This window comes from Oncorhynchus mykiss, chromosome 21, assembly GCF_013265735.2.
Source record: "Oncorhynchus mykiss isolate Arlee chromosome 21, USDA_OmykA_1.1, whole genome shotgun sequence".
Lineage (NCBI taxonomy): Eukaryota > Metazoa > Chordata > Actinopteri > Salmoniformes > Salmonidae > Oncorhynchus > Oncorhynchus mykiss.
Window position 1 is genome coordinate 49,632,629 of NC_048585.1, and position 21,890 is coordinate 49,654,518.

The 21,890-nt window shown below is 43.7% G+C and overlaps 1 protein-coding gene across 1 annotated transcript; it reads right to left on the bottom strand.

The window, feature by feature from the left end:
• Positions 1 to 3,390: 3,390 nt before the first annotated feature.
• LOC110500626 (phospholipase A-2-activating protein) lies at positions 3,391 to 21,856 on the bottom strand. Its single transcript, XM_021578100.2, has 14 exons — positions 21,622 to 21,856; positions 20,928 to 21,121; positions 20,690 to 20,790; positions 20,405 to 20,525; positions 20,142 to 20,309; positions 16,972 to 17,107; positions 13,944 to 14,113; positions 13,609 to 13,760; positions 9,566 to 9,785; positions 8,764 to 8,829; positions 8,569 to 8,640; positions 8,280 to 8,387; positions 7,884 to 8,051; positions 3,391 to 4,111 (listed from the first exon to the last, which is right to left on the bottom strand). The coding sequence occupies exons 1-14, from the start codon at positions 21,768 to 21,770 to the stop codon at positions 3,537 to 3,539; spliced, it is 2,400 nt and encodes a 799-aa protein (XP_021433775.1). The 5' UTR covers positions 21,771 to 21,856; the 3' UTR covers positions 3,391 to 3,536.
• Between the last annotated feature and the right edge of the window lie 34 nt (positions 21,857 to 21,890).

Genomic DNA, 21,890 nt, shown 5'->3' on the forward strand with positions numbered 1-21,890 from the left:
ATCGTTCGCAAGCCCTGCCACATCTGTCGAGCATCAGAGCCGGCATAGTAAGATTAGATCCTAGTCCTGTTTTGATGCTTTGCCTGTTTGATGGCTCTTCGGAGGTCATAGCGGGATTTCTTATAAGTGGCCGGATTAGTGTCCCGCTCCCTGAAAGCGGCAGCTCTAGCCTCTAGCTCAGTGTGCATGTTGCCTGTAATTCATGGCTTCTGGTTGGGGTACGTGCGGTAATTGTGTGGATGACATTGTCGATGCACTTATTAATGAAGCCTGTGACTGATGTGGTAAAATCAATGTTATTGGATGAATCCTGGAACATATTCCAATCTGTGCTAGTAAAACAGTCCTGTAGTTTAGCATCCGCTTCATCGGACCACTTGCGTATTGAGTGCTTCACTGGTACCTCCAGTTTGAGTTTTTGCTTATAAGAAGGAAGCAGGAGGATACAGAGTTATGATCTGATTTGACAAAGGGAGGGCCAGGGAGAGCCTTGTATGTATTTCTGTTTGTAGAGTAAAGGTGAGCTAGTGTTTTGTTACCTCTAGTTGCACAGGTGACATGCTGGTAAATATTTGGTAAAACGGATTTCAGTTAAAATCACTGCCCACGAGAAACGCTGCCTTAATTAGCCTTTTCTTGTATGCTTATGGCCCTATACAGCTTGTTGAGTGTGGTCTTAGTGCCAGAATTGGTTTGTGGTGGTAAATAGACAGATATGAAAAATATAGATGAAAACTTTTGGTAAATTGTATCGTCTGCATCTTATCATTAGGTAAGGTAACTCAGGCGAGCAAAAACTCAAGACTTCCTTAACATTTTAGATTGTGCACAGCTATTGTTAACAAAGAGACACACCCCACCTCCCTTCGTCCGAATCTGCTGTCCGGTCTTGACGACGCATAGAAAAACCAGTGAGATGTACAGTATCAGTCAAATGTTTGGACACAACTCATTCATGGGTTTTTCTTTATTTTTACTATTCTCTACATTGTATAATAATAGTGAAGACATCAAAACTATGAAATAACATATGGAATCATGTACTAACCAAACAATTGTTAAACAAATCAAAATATATTGGAGATTCTTCAAAGTAGCCACCCTTTGCCTCGATGACAGCTTTACACACTCTTGGCATTCTCTCAACCAGCTTCATGAGGTAGTCACATGGAATGCATTTCAATTAACAGGTGTGCTTTGTTAAAAGTTCATTTGTAGAATTTCTTTCCTTCTTAATACGTTTGAGCCAATCAGTTGTTTAGTGACAAGGTAGGGGTGGTATGCAGAAGATAGCCCAATTTGGTAAAAGACCAAGTCCATATTATGACAAGAACAGCTCAAATAAGCAAAATAAGCGACAGTCCATAATTACTTTAAGACATGAAAGTTTCTTCAAGTGCAGTTGCAAAAACCATCAGACGCTATGATGAAACGGTCTCATGAGGACCACCACAAGAAAGGAAGACCCAGTTACCTCTGCGGCAGAGGATAGGTTCATTAGAGTTACCATCCTCAGAAATTGCAGCCCAAATAAATGCTTCACAGAGTTCAAGTAACAGACATATCTCAACATCAACTGTTCAGAGGAGACTTCCTGAATCAGGCCTTAATGGTGGAATTGCTGCAAAGAACCTTATACTAATGAACACCAGAAGAGACTTGTTTGTGCCAAGAAACATTAGCAATGGACAACGTTGTGTCTTTGTGAGACGCAGTGTAGGTGAACGGATGATGTCTGCATGTGTTGTTCCCACCGTGAAGCATGGTGTGGGGGTTCTGTCTGTGATTTATTTAGAAATCAAGGCACACTTAACCAGCATGGTGACCACAGCATTCTGCAGCAATACTCCATCCCATCTGGTTAGCGCTTAGTGGAACTATCATTTGATTTTCAACAGGACAATGACCCAACACACCTCCAGGCTGTGTAAGGGCTATTTGACAAAGGAGAGTGCTGCACCAGATGACCTTGCCTCCACAATTCACCCGACCTCAACCCAATTGAGATGGTTTGGGATGAGTTGGACCGCAGAGTGAAGGAAAAGCAGCCAACAAAGGATCAGTATATGTGGGAACTTCAAGACTGTTGGAAAAGGATTCCAGGTGAAGCTGGTTGAGAGAATGCCAAGAGTGTGCAAAACTGTCAAAGGCAAAGAGTGGCTACTTTGAAAAATATAAAATATATTTTGATTTGTTTACCACTCTGGTTAGTACATATGTGTTATTTCATAGTCTGGATGTCTTCACTATTATTCTACAATGTAGAAAATAGTAAAAATAAAGAAAAACCCTGGAATGAGTAAGTGTCCAAACTTTTGACTGGTACTTTATATCCATGTCCTCGTTCAGCCACAACTCTGAAAAACATCCCGTTGATAGGATAGTCATGGTTTGTTCTCCAGTGACTGCACGTTTGCTAGTAGGACAGTGGGCAATGGCAGTCTATTTACTCACCAACGAAGTCTTGTCATGGGGCCGGCTCACCTGCCTCTTTCTCCGCCACTTCCTCTTTCGATTCCCGGGGATTAGGGCATGGTCCAGAGTAAGCAGAATGTCCAGAGCTGCCAACTCATTTTAGTAGACATTTTCGTCCAAATAGAGGGTAGTGATCGCTGTTCTGATGTCCAGAAGCGGTTTCCAGTCATAGGAAATGATGGAGGAAACATTATGCACAAAAAAAAGTTAAGACCAGCTCAAAAAAAACATACCAGAATTGGTTAGGAGCCCATAAGACAGCTGCTATCCCATGCAGCGTCATAGTTGAGATTCCACTGTTTACAGTTACAGTATTTACCATGAGGAACTGAGGTGCTGCGTAAATAGTTCACCAAGAGGGTGGCACTGGGGACAACATGCCACTTACTTCATTGTTGCAGAGTGGACATTCATTGCATGCTTTCACCTGTGATCTGATCTGCGATTGATGCATTTCTGAGTCTCGGATCACGATGCCAGGTGAAAACTTGCTTTTGCTTGATGTTACATGACTTTCTAAACTTAAAGGGATAGTTCACCCAAATTCCATATTGCTTTCCTTTCCCCGTAAGCAGTCTACGGACAGGGTAAGAAAACCAAATGTAATTTTGTAATTTCAGTGAACTATTCCTTTAAGATCACTGACCTTTTAGTATTAATCTAATGATTCAACCGTGTCTAACTCAGGTAATGTAGCAGATGGGTGATAAACTAGCCTGATTCCAGCCCAATTCGGATGTTTTCCACTAATTGGTCTATTGACCAATCAAGTCAGATCTTTTCACATTAGATATTTTTCAGAGCTGATCTGATTGGTCAAAAGATCAGGATTGGGCTGCATGTGTAAACGCAGCCATTTCTATTTAAATCCTACTTTCTCACCAACTCCATCATTAATAAAGGCTGAATGAAATATTCAATTTGTACATCTTTTTATTGCAGCACATGCAATCCAACAGTCCACCAGTCAGAAATCAATAAAACACTTGAACAGAGACTAGTAATAATGTAAGGGGAAAGGGGATACTGGTGTGGATTAAAACACAGAAAATGAGATCAGATCACTGCAGTTCTTTTAAAACCAGCTGGCAGCACTCGCCAACCTTGGCCGGGTCGGTAACAGAGGTGTACTTGGCGATCTGTGACGTGACCCCCAGGGACTTGGCCAGATCCTGGGCCGTCTGGTCGGAGGCCACTGTGGTCCCCAGGGCCACTAGGAGCCTAAACACCGCCTCCTTGTCCTGCACTGACTCCAGCGCTGCACTGGCCACCGACAGACACTGGGCCTTGGCTTCCAGGTCAGGCTGGCCGTGGAGGGAGCCGGCGTAGTTGAGGACGAGAGTGGCCAGGGCGATGTGAATGTTTTTGTTGCACACGGAGCACAGGTCGGCAGCGTGCGACAGGACAGCCTCCCGTTGGGCCAATAGGAGGGCTCGGCCACGCCAGCCACTAAAGCAGTTGCAGAGCGTCCTCAGGGCCAGCATTTGATTGGCTGGCCGGGCCTGCGGCTTCATCAGGCTCAGCAGGTGGTTGCAGAGCGCAACGCCATCGTCTGCGTCGCCGCCGCACAGGCTCTCGTTGACCTGTGGGTGGCGCACCGCCAGCCTCAGGATGTCCAGGACGGGGAAGACGATGTCTGGAGGACAGGAGAGAGAAGAGATGATTACAGGTCAATGAAGGGACATCACCATATGTTTAAATACTGGAATGTGCAATAGTTTCACATGCTTGAAAAGGCTGATGGGGCTTTTTATTCTTGAAAACACAAACTGAAGTCAAACAATAAAACTCCTGTCTAGTGAGATAAACCTTCGTCCTGCCCAAGGCTATAGTAAAACAATTTGTGCCCTCAGGCTTGGAGAAGCAAAAGTAATTCCGCTACCCTAACAATAGTAGAGCCCCCTTTATAGGCTCAAATAGCTGATCAGCCTGTTACCAACCCTTTGGAAACGTTTGAAAAAAATAGTGTTTGACCAGATACAATGCTATTTTACTGTAAACAAATTGACAACAGACTTTCAGCACGCTTATAGGGAAGGACATTCAACAAGCACAGCACCTACACACATGACTGATGATTGGCTGAGAGAAATTGATGATAAAGGTTTGTGGGAGCTGTTTTGTTAGACTTCAGTGTGGCTTTTGACCTTATGGATCATAGTCTGCTGATGGGAAATATGTGTATGTGTTACGGCTTTACACCCCCTGCTTTATTGTGGACAAAGAGTTACCTGTCTAACAGAACACAGAATGTGTTCTTTAAGCGAAGCTTCTACAACATAATCCAGGTAGAATCAGGAATTTCCCAGGGCAGCTGTCTAGGCCCCTTAATTTTTTCAATCTTTACTAATGATATGTCACTGACTGACTAAAGCCAGAGTGTCTATGTATGCGGATGACTCAACACGATACACGTCAGCTCCTACAGAGAGTGATGTCACTGCATCAGTTAACAAAGATCTGCAGTTAGTTTCAGAATGGGTGACAAGGAATAAGTTATTCCTAAATATTACAACAACTAAAAGCATTGTATTTGGGGCACAATCATTCACTAAACCCTGAACCTCAACTAAATCTTATAATAAATGATGTGGAAATTGAGCAAGTTGAGATGACTAAACTGCTTGAAGTAACCCTGGATTGTAAACTGTCATGGTCAAAACATGTTGATACAACAGTAGCTAAGATGGGGAGTAGTCTGTCTATAATAAAGCGCTGGTCTTTCAGAACATAGGTTTGTCACACCTGGACTACTGTTCAGTTGTGTGGTCAGGTGTCACAAAGAGGCACCTCTGAAAATTACAATTGGCTCAGAACAGGGCAGCACGGCTGGCCCTTAAATGTACAAGGAGAGCTAACATGAATGGAACTCTCTCATGGCTCAAAGTGAAGGAGAGATTGACTTCATCACTTCTTGACATGAATGCACCGAGGTGCCGGTTTAAACTACTAGCAAACAGCTCAGACACCCATGCATACCACACAAGACATGCCACCAAAGGTCTCTTTACAAATCCCAAGTCCAGAACAGACTATGGGAGGTGCACAGTACTACATAGAGCCATGACTACATGGAACTCTATCCCACACCAGGTAACTGATGCAAGCAGTAGAATCAGATTTAAATAACAGATAAAAATACACCTTATGGAACAGCGGGGACTGTGAAGAGAGACACACACACACACGATAAAACAAATCTAATGTTATGTCACATGCGCCGAATACAGTGAAATGCTTACTTAACCAACAAGTTAAGAAAAATGTGTTAAGTAAAACATTTAAAAGTAAAAAATTGAAAATAAAAGTAACAAATAATTAAACAGCAGCAGTAAAATAACAATAGCAAGGCCATATACAGGGGGCACCGGTACAGAGTCAATGTGTGGGGGCACCGGTTAGTCGAGGTAATTGAGGTAATATACACATGTGGATTTTGTATTGTAGATATGTGATAGTAGAGTAGTGGCCTGAGAGAACACAACGTGTTGTGAAAAGTGTTATGAAATGTAATATCATGTAATATTTTAAATTCTATATAACTGCCTTAATGTTGCTGGACCCCAGGCATTACATTACACGGCCAGGCACAACTCCAACACCATCATTAAGTTTGCAGACGACACTACAGTGGTAGGCCTGATCACCGACAACGACGAGACAGCCTATAGGGAGGAGGTCAGAGACCTGGCCGGGTGGTGCCAGAATAACAACCTATCCCTCAACGTAACCAAGACTAAGGAGATGATTGTGGACTACAGGAAAAGGAGGACCGAGCACGCCCCCTTTCTCATAGACGGGGCTGTAGTGGAGCAGGTTGAGAGCTTCAAGTTCCTTGGTGTCCACATCAACAACAAACTAGAATGGTCCAAACACACCAAGACAGTTGTGAAGAGGGCACGACAAAGCCTATTCCCCCTCAGGAAACAAAAAAGATTTGGCATGGGTCCTGAGATCCTCAAAAGGTTCTACAGCTGCAACATCGAGAGCCTGCCTGGAACGGCAATTGCCCAGCCTCCGACCGTAAGGCACTACAGAGGGTAGTGCGTACGGCCCAGTACATCACTGGGGCCAAGCTGCCTGCCATCCAGGACCTCTACACCAGGCGGTGTCAGAGGAAGGCCCTAAAAATTGTCAAAGACCCCAGCCTGGCTGGACCCCAGCCCCAGTACCGCATGGCAAGCGATACCGGAGTGCCAAGTCTAGGACAAAAAGGCATCCCAACAGTTTTTAGCCCCAAGCCATAAGACTCCTGAACAGGTAATCGAATGGCTACCGGGACTATTTGCATTGTGTGCCCCCCCATCCCCTCTTTTACACTCATGCTACTCTCTGTTTATCATACAGTGAGGCAAAAAAGTATTTAATCAGCCACCAATTGTGCAAGTTCTCCCACTTAAAAAGATGAGAGAAGCCTGTAATTTTCATCATAGGTACACTTCAACTATGACAGACAAAATGAGAAAACATTTTTTGGTCCCAGCTCTCTGCAGGTCATTCACTAGGTCCCCCCGTGTGGTTCTGGGATTTTTGCTCACCGTTCTTGTGATAATTTTGACCCCACGAAGTGAGATCTTGCGTGGAGCCCCAGATCGAGGAAGATTATCAGTGGTCTTGTACGTCTTCTATTTCCTAATAATTGCTCCCACAGTTGATTCCTTCAAACCAAGCTGCTTACCTATTGCAGATTCAGTCTTCTCAGCCTGGTGCAGGTCTACAATTTTGTCCTTTGACAGCTCTTTGGTCTTGGCCATAGTGGAGTTTGGAGTGTGACTGTTTGAGGTTGTGGACAGGTGTCTTTTATACTGATAACAAGTTGAAACAGGTGCCATTAATACAGGTAACGAGTGGAGGACAGAGGAGCCTCTTAAAGAAGAAGTTACAGGTCTGTGAGAGACAGAAATATTGCTTGTTTGTAGGTGACCAAATACTTATTTTCCACCATAATTTGCAAATAAATTCATTAATAATCCTACAATGTGATTTTCTTGATTTTTTTTCTCATTTTGTCTGTCATAGTTGAAGTGTACCTATGATGAAAATTACAGGCCTCTCTCATCTTTTTAAGTGGGAGAACTTGCACAATTGGTGGCTGACTAAATACTTTTTTGCCCCACTGTATGCGTAGTCACTTTAACCATATCTGCATGTACATACTACCTCAATCAGCCTGACTAACCGGTGTCTGTATGTAGACTCGCTACTGTATATAGCCTGTCTTTTTACTGTTGTTTTATTTCTTTTGCACTATTGGTTAGAGTCTGTAAGTAAGCATTTCACTGTAAGGTCTACACTTGTATTCGGCACACGTGACAAATAAACTTTGATTTGAAGAGTAGCTGCTGCCTTGGCAGTAACTAAATGGGGATCCTTAATAAATACAAAACCCATAATGATTGTTAGCCTACCTTCTGGCCAGTGAGAGGTCTTCCAGAGAAGGCTGATCTGCTCGGTGGTGGGCTGCTCTGAGGCACAGGGGTCACATACAGATACCAGCAGCTTCTCCAGGCTCCCCAGCACCTCCTCAGACAGCCTGTATTCACCAGGGGCCCCACCGTTCAGCTCCCTCAGCTTGGCTGGTGGTGGAAGGGCAACATTAACATAGAGAGAGGCAATTGAGTATGTTAGGACACTGTAATATCTGGGATGTATTTTCTGTAGTGAAGTTTTCATATAGCTATGCACATTGTTTCAGTTCAGCCACAGTGCAGTTTTGTTCGCTGAATAAATAGAGATGATTTCTGCTGGTAGGAAAATATGGAATAAAATACGAAGGGATCATGTTTTGGTCAGTGTTTACTTACCCATTATCTGTGTTGCGTTGGCCTGCTCGAAGGTCACCCCGTCCGTTTTGGGGAAGTAGATGTTGGTGGATGTCTGCCTCGAGGCAGCTGAGGAGTAGGCACCCCCACCTGGGAAGAAAAGAAGACAGGCAAATGTTACACCTCAAACAAACAAAATACTAGAGACTAGATTTCATCTGCTTTAGCAGTGTTATTGGGTTGTCTTTTATTATGAGTGAAAATAAAAAAAACAGGACCGTGTGTCAATGCAACCTTTGATTGAACCCGAGGCATTGCTATAGTGACTTACCTGTGAAGGGGTCTGCCGCGCCCACCGGCGCCCCTGTGGGAGTCCCCGATCCTGGGATGTATCGCCCAGTGCCTGGGGAAAGCGCCGTAATAATGTATTAGCATAGCCATAGAATGAAAATGCCATATAATACATTAGAACAGCATGTTCTCAACAAACTGAACTCTACAAGAAAGGACATTTGTTTTTATTTACCTGTGAAGGGGTCAGCCCCAAAACCTGCTCTATTGTCGGCAGCTACAGGGATGTATCGCCCTGAGCCTGATGGTGAACATGACAAAAGCAGGGTAAATATACAGTAAGTCTGGTATTCCAAACACATTTTGTATTTACTTGCTGTGATCCCATCTATTCCAATTGTTTACAGTAACGTTGCACAATGTTTGTTAGAGGCAATTCCACTGTAACAGAGTGATGCTGAGATTTTTCACATTAAAATGTATGTCAAACAAAAAAAAACAATGATTGCAAATTTAAACAAACCATACAACTCTTTGCACAAGGATGACTTAACCATTTCCAAAGAACATTTTACAAAAACACATTTACTTGAAGAAGAGTGCAGTTGACGGAATGACGGTTTGTGCTGCTGGTGCCGTCATTCTGTTACCGGACTTTGCGTCTGCACTGTTCTTCAAGTCAATGCGTTTGTGACATTTTCAGTGAACCTTTATAGAAAGTCATCCTTGTGCAAAGACTTTTGTGGTTTGTTTAACTTTGCAATCACTGGTTTTTGTTTGACATACATTTTAAAGTGAAAATTCTGAGTCACTCTGTTACAGTGGAATTGCCCATCAAAGACAAATATGCTGCCCCAGGCGTGGCCTATTGAGTGAAGATCAATGGCTCAATGGCTTCACCAGTGAATGGATTGATACTACTGGGCTAGGCTGGTCTATTTTAAACATTATGTGAACTTGGTCCACTGCACGTTTTCTTTAGAAGAAAACATTGCCCTAAGTGTAGCCTATGGCGCTCGTTGATCCAGTGGCTTTACCAGTGAATGGGTCGGCAGCGCTGGGTGGGGCGGCTCCCAAGGTGTGTCCTTTGGTGTTCTCGATGATGAAGTTGGCCACCTGGTCCAGGAACATGGGGCTGAGCTCGTTCTTCTGCAGGAAGTTGTGAGCCGTCAGCCAGGGGTCGTCCGTCACGTTGTAGGGCAGCTTCATGGACGGGCCACCCTCGTTGATGTCGATGGTGAAGACAAAGTCGTACTCCTGGAAAACCATTCGGAAGATGGGTTGAGTGATTCACTGTCTGACAGCTCGCCTCAGTGAAGATCAAATGCACTTGTGAATAATTTGCCTTGCGTCTGTACTCTGTTCACCAGAGTTGTCTTGTAGTCAGCACACAATTTTCCTCTGAGGCAAAGTCTCTCTCGACCTGTCTACCTATTGTTATCATCATTGACCTAACGTTGGGGTGCACCTATGGCTGTTGCGGCGACCTTATTATCGCCATTATGGCGTTCACAAGTCATGAAGGAAGTCAAATTCCAAGTGACCGTTTAGTCACAGTAATTAGGCTTCTCCAAGCTCTAATGCTGCTGATGGTCATTAGTAGCCTATCAAACTTGCTAACTGCCTGGTACTGAGCACTCTATTATCCCTCTAATAACGCTGACATCAATGCAAATGTAATTGAAAATCTTATCAAACACTTCATGAGAAGCTCATGTAATGCAACATTTCCATAGGCCACGCAATTGAGTGAGAAAACAGAGTGATGGCCTCTTAAAAAGAGGAGGATCCCATCAGCTTTCTATAGACTAGGCCTACTATATTTATTTCTCAACTTTCCTAATATTAAGTACATTGCTTCTCTTAACAACAGGAGTATAGCCTACCTGGCTGGCATGAAAATGAACCATGGGAAAAGCGTCCTCCATTCGCTATTTAAGTGCATAGGTGACGTATTTTTTCCTGCTGCCCGTTTCGAGACAGGTGCATGATCAAGGTACATTCTAAATCAAAACAAATATTTGATTTAGTATATGTAATGACAAGATTAAATCAAGAATACTCTGATGGGTGACAATATTAGCCTATCACTTGTGAATTATATATTATCACTTATGAAGCCCAGCTTAAGGCAAGAAACAATGCCTTTTTTTTGGCAAATTTTTCTAATCATAGTCGCACACCTCGTAGCGTAGCCCCTCTGACCTTTTTGTTTGGATAAGGTTAGTATCACACCTAAAGTGGCCAAATAACTTTTTTAAATTAAGCACATTCATCTGCTTTATAACGGTTGTAGAGCCTAACTGGCATACATTCGCAGCGCGTGAGTTTCAAGTTTGAGGAAGATAATTTTCACCATAAAAATGCACCTTTATAATAAAAGCATTACATGCATAATCACATTTGTGGTAACTTTTGATAATGGTGTTCTCTCGCGAATGTAACATTCACACTTTTAGCCTACTGCCATATGCGCATTGCTGTACTTATAATGTGAACAAATAGCCTAATAGTTTATCAAAATTTAAAGCTAAACGTTCTGATCTGTTGCGTTTGACGCATTGCGTAAACATTTTTGGGGATGCTAGTGCTTGTATTAATTTGGGATCCATCACATCTCACAACTGTCTCAGACTATGTTCTGAATATTTATTTATTGCACAGAATAGTATGTCAACTTATGTACAGTCGTGGCCAAAAGTTTTGAGAATGACACAAATATTATTTTCCAAAGTTTACTGCTTCAGTGTTTTTGTCAGATGTTACTATGGAATACTGAAGTATAATTACAAGCAATTCACAAGTGTCAAAGGCTTTTATTGACAATTACATGAAGTTGATGCATAGAGTCAATATTTGCAGTGTTGACCCTTCTTTTTCAAGACCTCTGCAATCTGCCCTAGCATGCTGTCAATTAACTTCTGGGCCACATCCTGACTGCTGGCAGACAATTCTTGCATAATCAATGCTTGAAGTTTGTCAGAATGTGTGGGTTTTTGTTTGTCCACCCCACCTGCCTCTTGAGGATTGACCACAAGTTCTCAATGGGATTAAGGTCTGGGGAGTTTCCTGACCATGGACCCAAAATATTGATGTTTTTTTCCCCGAGCCACTTAGTTATCACTTTTGCCTTATGGCAAGGTGCTCCAATCATGCTGGAAAATGCATTGTTTGTCACCAAACTGTTCCTGGATGGTTGGGAATTTGCTCTCGGCGGATGTGTTGGTACCATTCTTTATTCATGGCTGCTCACCTTATCTTCCCCAGACAAGCTTTTTTCCAGATGCCCCAAACAATCGGAAAGGGGATTCATTAGAGAAAATGACTTTACCCCAATCCTCAGCAGTCCAATCCCTGTACCTGTTGTTTTTCCCGGAGAGAAGTGGCTTCTTTGCTGCCCTTCGTGACACCAGGCCATCCTCCAAAAGTCTTCGTCTCACTGTGCGTGGAGATGCACTCACACCTGCCTGCTGCCATTCCTGAGCAAGCTCTTTACTGGTGGTGCCCTGATCCCGCAGCTGAATCAACTTTAGGAGACGGTCCTGGCGCTTGCTGGACTTTCTTAGGCGCCCTGAAGCCTTCTTCACAACAATTGAACCACTCTCCTTGAAGTTTTTGATGATCTGATAAAATTGTTAATTTAGGTACAATCTTACTGGCAGCAATATCCTTGCCTGTGAAGCCCTTTTTGTGCAAAGCAATGATGACGGCACATGTTTCCTTGCAGGTAACCATGGTTGACAGAGGAAGAACAATGATTCCAAGCACCACCCTCCTTTTGAAGCTTCCAGTCTGTTATTCGAACTCAATCAGCATGACAGAGTGATCTCCAGCCTTGTCCTCGTCAACACTCACACCTGTGTTAACGAGAGAATCATGATGTCAGCTGTTCCTTTTGTGGCAGGGCAGAAATGCAGTGGAAATGTTTTTTTGGGGATTCAGTTCATTTGCATGGTAAAGAAGGCAATTAATTGCAATTCATCTGATCACTCTTCATAACATTCTGGAGTATATGCAAATTGCCATCATACAAACTGAGGCAGCAGACTGTGAAAATTAATATTTATGTCATTCTCAAAACTTTTGGCCACGACTGTACTATGGGGGACAGTACATTTACATAGGCTAGTGCTTTTGCTGTTTGTTAGGCCTAACCCTACTCATCTTGTTGGCTGACGAAACGTAAAAGTGGACAGTTCTTCCAATATCTTCAATATGCACCTCGGAATTGGATAAGGACGTGCGCAGTTGCGTCCCCGATGTGTCTGTCTTCACTTGTAGCCTGTGAGAAAGACCTGATCATGTGATGGAGAGCCATATGAGTGCGAGGTGCTTCGGAGCGCGCAGCACTCAGGGAGAAGGGCACAACACAGCACTCCAGATTTTTTTAGGGTGCTTTACGGCCACACAAAAGGGGATGCCGCCGTGAAATTTGAGTCATTATCAAGTGCTTGTCAAATTCTGAATGAGAGACTGATGGTGTGTACAGCCTGCACAAAAAACAAAGAACCCATACCTTTCAAACAACTTTTTTCAAATCATCAGTGTCGCTTCCTGCCCAACGTTTGTAGAACAACTCTAAATGAAGCATATAGGAGTACCTATTTCTTTGTTAATCACTCAACACATAATAGCTGCGTTTGGAGAAAATATCCTTTCTATTTTATTAAACTTGGTTCAATTGTATTCTTCATACTATAAAATAATATAAACAAATGCCATGGAATTGAATGCAAATATCGTCTCCTAAATGAACTTGCGTAGCCCACAGCCATTTGGCATTGTCAGATCATGACCTGACATAAGAACAACTCACAGTATGCTATTCTGTTCTTCTGAAAGACTACAATTTCTTCATATCATACTTCTTTAGGCCTGTCTAGAATAAAGAATGAATTTATTGTAAAGGTGTAAGCTATATTAAATGGATTTATTACACTTTTTTAAAATGTAGATGTTCCAAAGGTCTGCATCAGTGGGGAAGCCAGGATATGTGTTCATGTTAATTAACGATCAATTACCGTGAGACCGACAGTTATTTGCTTGACAATCCCCGGCTGACAGAATTTCGTGACCGCACCTTCCCCTCATAGTTGACTTTCTTGGAGGTCTGCTGGTTGGACCCTCCCACCACATCTCCTATCTTCATCCAGCGGCTGTCGGCCACGCTCCACTGGTACGCCTCCACCTTCTGGCCCTCTTTGATCAGCCGCGTCTGTCCTTCCCGATTCCCTGGGAGACAGACACACATCTTAATGAGTGTGCATACTTTACAAAAAAACAATAACAGCCAAACAGTGATGTTGGGCATGTAATGTCCTAATAGTTTTCTGTTAATTGAATATATAGATATCAATACATATATAGTGTAATGAAATGGATTAATATAATGGAATATGTACATAATATAATTACCAGGCTCATCAAGGTGATCCCTGCCTGGAAGATCCTCCATCTTGATGTCCCCCAGGTCCCCGGTCTTGGGGTCGATGGTGGTCTTGGAGAGCTCATCCTCGAAAGCTTGGAGGTCCTGAGGGCTGGCCATGCGGTCTTCCACCTCAGTGAACACTCTGATGAGGCCGTCACTGTGAGGCGAATAACACAAATCGGTGACACAAAAGCAAGGTAACCGCAGCAACATTGCTCTCTCCTCACTCTTTCCATTTAACTGTTTCTCTTAATTTACTTTGAACTACTCACTAACTAATTAATAATAATATACAGTGAGTTCAGAAAGTATTCAGACCCCTTGACTTTTTCCACATTTTGTAACGTTACAGCCTTATTCTAAAATGGATTCAACAGTCCCCCCCATCAATCTACAAACAATACCCCATAATGACAAAGCAAAAACAAGTTTTTAGAAATGTTGGGTAATTTATATATATAAAAAAACAGAAATATCACATTGACATAAGTATTCAGATCCTTTACTCAGTACTTTGTTGAAACACCTTCGGCAGCGATTACAGCCTCGAGTCTTCTTGGGTATGACGCTACAAGCTTGGCACACCTGTATTTGGGGAGTTTCTACCATTCTTCTCTTCTGCAGATCCTCTCAAGCTCTGTCAGGTTGGTTGTGGTGCGTTGCTGCACAGCTATTTTCAGGTCTCTTCAGAGATTTTAGATTGGGTTCAAGTCGTTGTTCTGGCTGGGCCACTCAAGGACATTGAGACATTGACATCATGCGTCATCTTGGCTGTGTGCTTAGGATTGTTGTCCTGCTGGGATGTGAACCCGGAGCAGGTTTTCATCAAGGATCTCTGTACTTTGCTCAGTTCATCTTTAGTTTGATTCTGACAAGTCTCTTCCAGTCCCTGCCGCTGGAAAACATCCACACAGCATGATGCTGCCATCACCATGCTTCACTGTAGGGATGGTGCCAGGCCAAAGAGTTCAATCTTGGTTTCATCAGACAAAATAATCTTGTTTCTCATGGTCTGAGAGTCCTTTAGGTGCCTTTTGGCAAACTCCAAGCGGGCTGTCATGTGCCTTTCGCTGAGGAGTAGCTTCCGTCTGGCCACTCTACCATAAAGGCCTGATTGGTGGAGTACTGCAGAGATGATTGTCCTTCTGGAAGGTTCTCCCATCTCCACAGAGGAACTCTGGAGCTCTGTCAGAGTGACCATCGGGTTCTTTATCACCTCCCTGACCAAGGCACTTCTCCCCCCGATTTCTCAGTTTGGCTGGGCGGCCAGCTCTAGGAAGAGTCTTGGTGGTTCCAAACTTCTTCCATTTAAGAAGGATGAGGCCACTGTGGTGACCTTAAATGCTGCAGAAATATTTTGGTACCCTTTCCCAGAGCTGTGCCTCTACACAATCCTGTCTCAGAGCTCTACGGACAATTCCTTCGACCTCATGTCTCGGTTTTTGCTCTGACATGCATTGTCAACTGTGGGACCTTATATAGACAGGTGTGTAGACAGGCCTTTCCAAATCATGTCGAATCAATTGAATTTACCACAGGTGGACTCCAATCAAGATATCGAAACATCAAGGATGATCAATGGAAACAGGATGCACCAGAGCTCAATTCTGAGTCTCATAGCAAAGGGTCTGAATACTTATGTAAATAAGGTATTTCTATAAACCTGTTTTTGCCATGTCATTATGGGGCATTTTGTGTAGATTGATGAGGAACATGTTTTATTTAATCAATTTTAGAATAAGGCTGTAACGGGTTGGGTTGAGGTCGGGTGATTGCGGAGGCCAGGTAATCTGATGCAGCACTCCATCACTCTCCTTCTTGGTCAAATAGCCCTTACACAGCCTGGAGGTGTGTTGGGTCATTGTCCTGTTGAAAAACAAATTATAGTCCCACTAAGCGCAAACCAGATGGGATGGCGTATTGCTGCAGAATGCTGTGGTAGCCATGCTGGCTAAGTGTGCCCTGAATTCTAAATAAATCAGTGTCACCAGCCAAGCACCTCCACACGTCCTCTTCCATGCTTCACAGTGGGAACTACACATGCTGTGATAATTCGTTCACCTACACTGCGTCTCACAAAGACAAAAAAATTGTACCAAAGGACAGATTTCCACTGGTCTAATGTCCATTGCTCTTGTTTCTTGGCCCAAGCAAGTCTCTTCTTATTATTGGTGTCCTTTAGTAGTGGTTTCTTTGCAGCAATTCTACCATGAAGGCCTGATTCACGCAGCCTCCTCTGAACAGTTGATGTTGAGATGTGTCTGTTACTTTAATTCTGTGAAGTAGTTATACCCTGCTGCAATTTCTGAAGCTGGTAACTCTAATGAACTTATCCTCTGCCGCAGAGGTAACTCTGGGTCTTCCTTTCCTGTGGCGGTCCTCATGAGCCAGTTTCATCATAGTGCTTGATGGTTTTTGCGACTGCACTTGAATTTTCCATATTGACTGACCTTCATGTCTTAAAGTAATGATGGACTGTCATTTCTCTTTGCTTATATGAGCAGTTCTTGCCATAATATAGACTTGGTCTTTTAGCAAATAGGGCCATCTTCTGTATACCACCACTACCATGTCACAACACAACTGATTGGCTCAACCGCATTAAGGAAACAAATTCCACAAATTTACTTTTAACAAGGCACACCTGTTATTTGAAATGCATTCCAGGTGACTACCTCATGAAGCTGGTTGAGAGATTGCCAAGCGTGTGCAAAGCTGTCAAGCGTGTGCAAAGCTGTCAGAAACTCAAATATAAATATTTGTTTAACACTTTTTTGGTTGCTACATGATTCCACATGTGTTATTTCATAGTTTTGATGTCTTCACTACTGTTCTACAAAGTAGAAAATAGTAAAAAATAAACAAAAACCCTGGAATGAGTAGGTGTGTCCAAACTTTTGACTGGTACTGTATATCTATCTCTGATAGAGGTGATGCAGTTGTTTTCATGTATTATACTGCTATGTCTCATGTCCTTTGACAGTGAGATAGAAATGGTTGGACAGTGGGGTTTACCTGGCTCCCACAGCTATATCCCCGTTGGGCAGGATACAGCAGCACCACACTGACTGGGCTGGGAGACGGATGGTCTGTTGGCACTCGCCCTGCTTCCATATCCTCAAGGTCCGGTCCTCTCCTGTGCTCACAAAATCTGAGAGGGGAGGAGAGCACCAACAGATTGTCTTGAAAAATGTCTGACGGAAACTTCAACAAAGTAAATGTGCAGAGGCAATATTGTGTGTGCAGGAGTTATCTTTTCTACTATGAAAACATAATGGTGCCGGGGGAGATGGCTGCCGTTTTACGGGCGCTCAACCAATTGTGCGTGTTTTTTCGCATTATTTGTAACTTATTTTGTACATAATGTTTCTGCCACCGTGTCTTATGACATTCCTGTCATTCACATGACAAAGAGACAGAGATATCGGGAACATAGGTTGGGGTGCCTTGTAAGGATCTGACGGCAAGTGGGTAATCTGCCTCTACCATCAGTCCTATTAGCCAACGTACAATATCCTGCCAACGGGACATTAAAAACTGTAATATCTTATGTCTCACCAAGTCGTGGCTGAACGATAACATGGATAAAATACAGCTAAATTATGCTAAATCGGCAAGATAGAACAGCTGCCTCTGGTAAGACAAGGGGTGGCGGTCTGTGTGTATTTGTAAACAACAGCTGGTGCACGAAATCTAAAATGAAGGAAGTCTCAAGGTTTTGCTCGTCTGAGGTAGAGTATCTCATGATAAGCTGTAGACCACACCATTTACCAAAAGAGTGCTGGCACTAAATCTGCACTCAATGAGCTGTATAAGGCCATAAGCAAACAGGAAAACGCTCATCCAGAGGCGGCGCTCCTAGTGGCCGGGGACTTTAATGCAGGGAAACTTAAATCCATTTGACCAAATTTTTACCAGCATATTAAAATGTGCAACCAGAAGGAAAAAAAAAAACTCTAGACCACCTTCACTCCATACACAGAGATGCATACAAAGCTCACCCTAGCCCTCCATTTGGCAAATTTGACCATAATTCTATCTTCCTGATTCCTGCTTACAAGCAAAAACTAAAACAGGGCGGACCAGTGACTCGGTCAATAAAGAAGTGGTCAGATGGCACAGATGCTAAGCTACAGGACTGTTTTGCTGGCACAGACTGAATATGTTCCGGGATTCTTCCGATGGCAGTACACCACATAAGTCACTGGCTTCATCAATAGGTGCATCGATGACGTCGTCCCCACAGGGACCTTAAGTACATACCCCAATCAGAAGCGATGGATTTCAGGCAACATCCATACTGAGCTAACGGGTAGAGCTGCCGCTTTCAAGGAGCAGAACTCTAACCCGGACGCTTATAAGAAATCCCACTATGCCCTCAGACGAACCATCAAACAGGCAAAGCATCAATACAGACTAAGATTGAATTGTACTACACCGGCTCAGATGCTCGTCGGATGTGGCAGGGCTTGCAAACTATCAGACTACAAAGGGAAGCCAGCCGCGAGCTGCCCAGTGACACGAGCCTACCAGACGAGCTAAATTACTTCTATGCTCGCTTCGAGGCAAGCAACACTGAATCATGCATGAGAGCATCAGCTGTTCCGGACAACTGTGTGATCACGCTCTCCGTAGCCGATGTGAGTAAGACCTTTAAAAACAGGTCAACATTCACCAGGCTGCAGGACCAGACAGATTACCAGGATGTGTACTCCGAGCATCTGCTGAACAACTGGCAAGTGTCTTCACTGACATTTTCAACCTGTCCCTGACTGAGTCTGTAATGCCAACATGTTTCAAGCAGACCACCATAGTCCCTGTGCCCAAGAACACTAAGATAACCTGCCTGAATGACTACCAAACCATAGCACTCACGTCTGCAGCCATGAAGTGCTTTGAAAAGCTGGTCAGGGCTCACAACAACACCATTATCCCAAACAACACCATTATCCCAAACCGCCACAACAGATCCACAGATGATGCCATCTTTATTGCACTCCACACTGCCCTTTCCCACCTGGACAAAAAGAACACATACGTGAAAATGCTGTTCATTGACTACAGCTCAGTGTTCAACACAATAGTGCCCTCAAAGCTCATCACTAAGCTAAGGACCCTGGGACTCAACACCTCCCTCTGAAACTGGATCCTGGACTTTCTGAAGGGCCGTCCCTAGGTGGTAAGGGTAGGTAACAACACACCCCTTAAGGAAAAAAAAAACATCTGCCATGCTGATCCTCAATACGGGGGCCCCTCAAGGGTGCGTGCTCAGTGCCCTCCTGTACTCCTTGCTCACCCATGACTACATGGCCAGGCATGACTCCAACACCATCATCAAGTTTGCCGACGACACAACAGTGGTAGGCCTGTTCACCGACAACGATGAGACAGTCTATAGGGAGGAGGTCAGAGACCTGGCCATGTGGTGCCAGGATAACAACCTCTCCATCAACGTGATCAAGACAATGGAGATGATTGTGGACTACAGGAAAAGAAGGACCGAGCATGCCCCCATTCTCATCAACAGGCTGTAGTGGAGCAGGTTGAGAGCTTCAAGTTCCTTGTTGTCCACATCACCAACAAACTATCATGGTCCAAACACACCAAGACAGTCGTGAAGAGGGCACGACAAAGCCTATTCCCCCTCAGGAGACTGAAAAGATTTGGAATGGGTCCTCAGATCCTCAAAAAAGTTCTAAAGCTGCCCCGAGAGAGAGCATTCTGATTGGCTTCATCACTGCCTTGTACGTCAACTGCTCAACCTATGACAGCAAGGCACTACAGAGGGTAGTGCGTATGGCCCAGTACATCACTGGGGCCAAGCTTCCTGCCATCCCAGACCTCTATACCCGGAGGTGTCAGAGGAAGGCCCTAACAATTGTCAACTTAACTTATCTATTTTTTTACTATACACTTATTTTTCTTAAAACTGCATTGTTGGGTACGGGCTTGTAAGTAAGCATTTCACTGTAAGGTTGTATTCACCGCATGTGACAAATAAAATGTGATTTGAAGCACAAGCAGACTTTCACACTTTCCTCAGGCATAGTGGTTCTACAAACAGACTGTCACACTTTCCTCGGGCATAGTGGTTCTACAAACAGACTGTCACACTTTCCTAGGGCATAGTGGTTCTAAAAACAGGGCACAGGTAGATTGTCTGGGATCAGTCGTCCATACTGTACCTTGTCCATTGGGGAAGACGGCCAGGCTGTAGATGTAGTTGGTATGGCTGTAGTATACCTGCACACATTCCCCAGTCACCAGCCATCTCCTGATACTGGTGTCATTGCTGCAGGAAAAGAACTCCAGGTCGCTGACCACCGCTAGCCCTCTGACACAGTCCTCGTGACCTGGGACAGACGAATGCATTCAGTGATGTCTGGCCTCAGTACTGCCACCATATTTATGGAGGGAACGGTGGTTTGTGGGTGCATTAATATCTCACCTGTAAATGTCTTCTCACAATGCCCAGCCTTCCACAGCTTGATGGTCTTGTCAGCTGATCCTGACAGCATGAGGCCTTGTTCAGGTAATATGACCACTGCCCACACTGCTGCTGTGTGCCCCTGGAATACAAAAGAGCACATCTAGCCATATTCACTCACCTGGGTTGTGTTCAGTACAGAGAAAATGTTGCGAAACTTATTCATTAAGAACACAGATTTTCATATTATGTCGCAAAATGTTTTTGCTAAATTGAGCTCTACTGAACATGTCTCATACACTTTACCTGTAAGGTCATCATGCACTTCTCGTTGAGCCAGACTTTTGCTGTGGTGTCCCATGAGCCACTCAGTAGGGTTCCAAACTTTCCAGAGGACAGAGTGCACACTGTGGACATACATATCATGGATCATGTCTAGCTATTCACAACAAAAGTGTCATCAGACCAAGTTGGTATTTGAAGTAAAGTAATCACGTTCAATTAGGTGTTGCACAATAATGCATTAACTGTTTATCAACTCTACCTGTGTTTTTGTGTCCCTTCAGGGTGAATAATGGTTGTGGTTGGTCCAGTGTGAAAACACATATGTTGTGGTCATTTCCACCAGTGGCTATGAGTCCCCGAGGATATGTGTCACTTGGAGCGATGATGCATACACAGGATACAAAATTTTGATGACCTGTCATGCAATGCATTTCTGTGAACCCCCTGTCTGGGCTGAAGAGAGACAAAACATGTTATATGAAATTAAATGGTATTACATTTCCAATGCAGAACAGGGCGGTGTCAAATTCTGAACAGGCTCTGGCTATTTCTAATGATTAACTAGCTATAGAAAAAAGCGTTGCTAGCTATAAAGGAAACGTTAATAACGTTAGCTAACTAGCTAGCTAACAATAGCCATAAGGTCTAGCGATAAATCTCGTCCTTCAAGTTTAAGAAACCTTGTGTCACCTACAGTTGGCGTGTTATGAATGGGGGACTATCCGATGTGGAAAAAACACTGCATAATACTTGCTAAGAGAATGACAACGCTAATTTTGCTAGCTAGCGTCGATGCAATAGCAGCGACTTGTTGGTTTGCCTTTACATAATGCTTATGTTAAATTGAGAGGGGCATCGATGTGTGTGGCTAGGGTTCCTAACTGATTATATTTACGACATTAAAATGGTGAGAACCACATTATTGTCTGTTGAGCTAAGCTAGCTCGCGGTACCTTGAGTTTGGTACCCAGACTCGTCCAGTTCGGTCTCGGGAAACAGACACAAAGGCTCCGTCAGGGAAAAAAGCAGCTGAAAGACCTCTCACATCCATTTCATGACCAGGTATAGAGCAGCTTAGTTTATATGAGTTAGGTGTTGCCATTTTATCCCCAATATCACAATGTAATTTCTGAGCTGATAAGTGACGTTTCTTGACAACAAGAAGCGGCCGGCAAGTAAGGCGGAAGTAGCAATGCAAAACGAACCTTGACCTCAGATTGCA

What these genes read in the sequence shown, in the direction of transcription:
- LOC110500626 (XM_021578100.2), bottom strand. Translation starts at nt 21,770, where the DNA reads ATGGCAACACCTAACTCATATAAACTAAGCTGCTCTATACCTGGTCAT. An exon ending in CAACGCAACACAGATAATGG is followed by an intron (nt 8,052 to 8,279) that starts GTAAGTAAACAC and finishes TTCCACCACCAG; the next exon opens with CCAAGCTGAGGGAGCTGAAC. An exon ending in GACCTCTCACTGGCCAGAAG is followed by an intron (nt 4,112 to 7,883) that starts GTAGGCTAACAA and finishes CCTGTCCTCCAG; the next exon opens with ACATCGTCTTCCCCGTCCTG.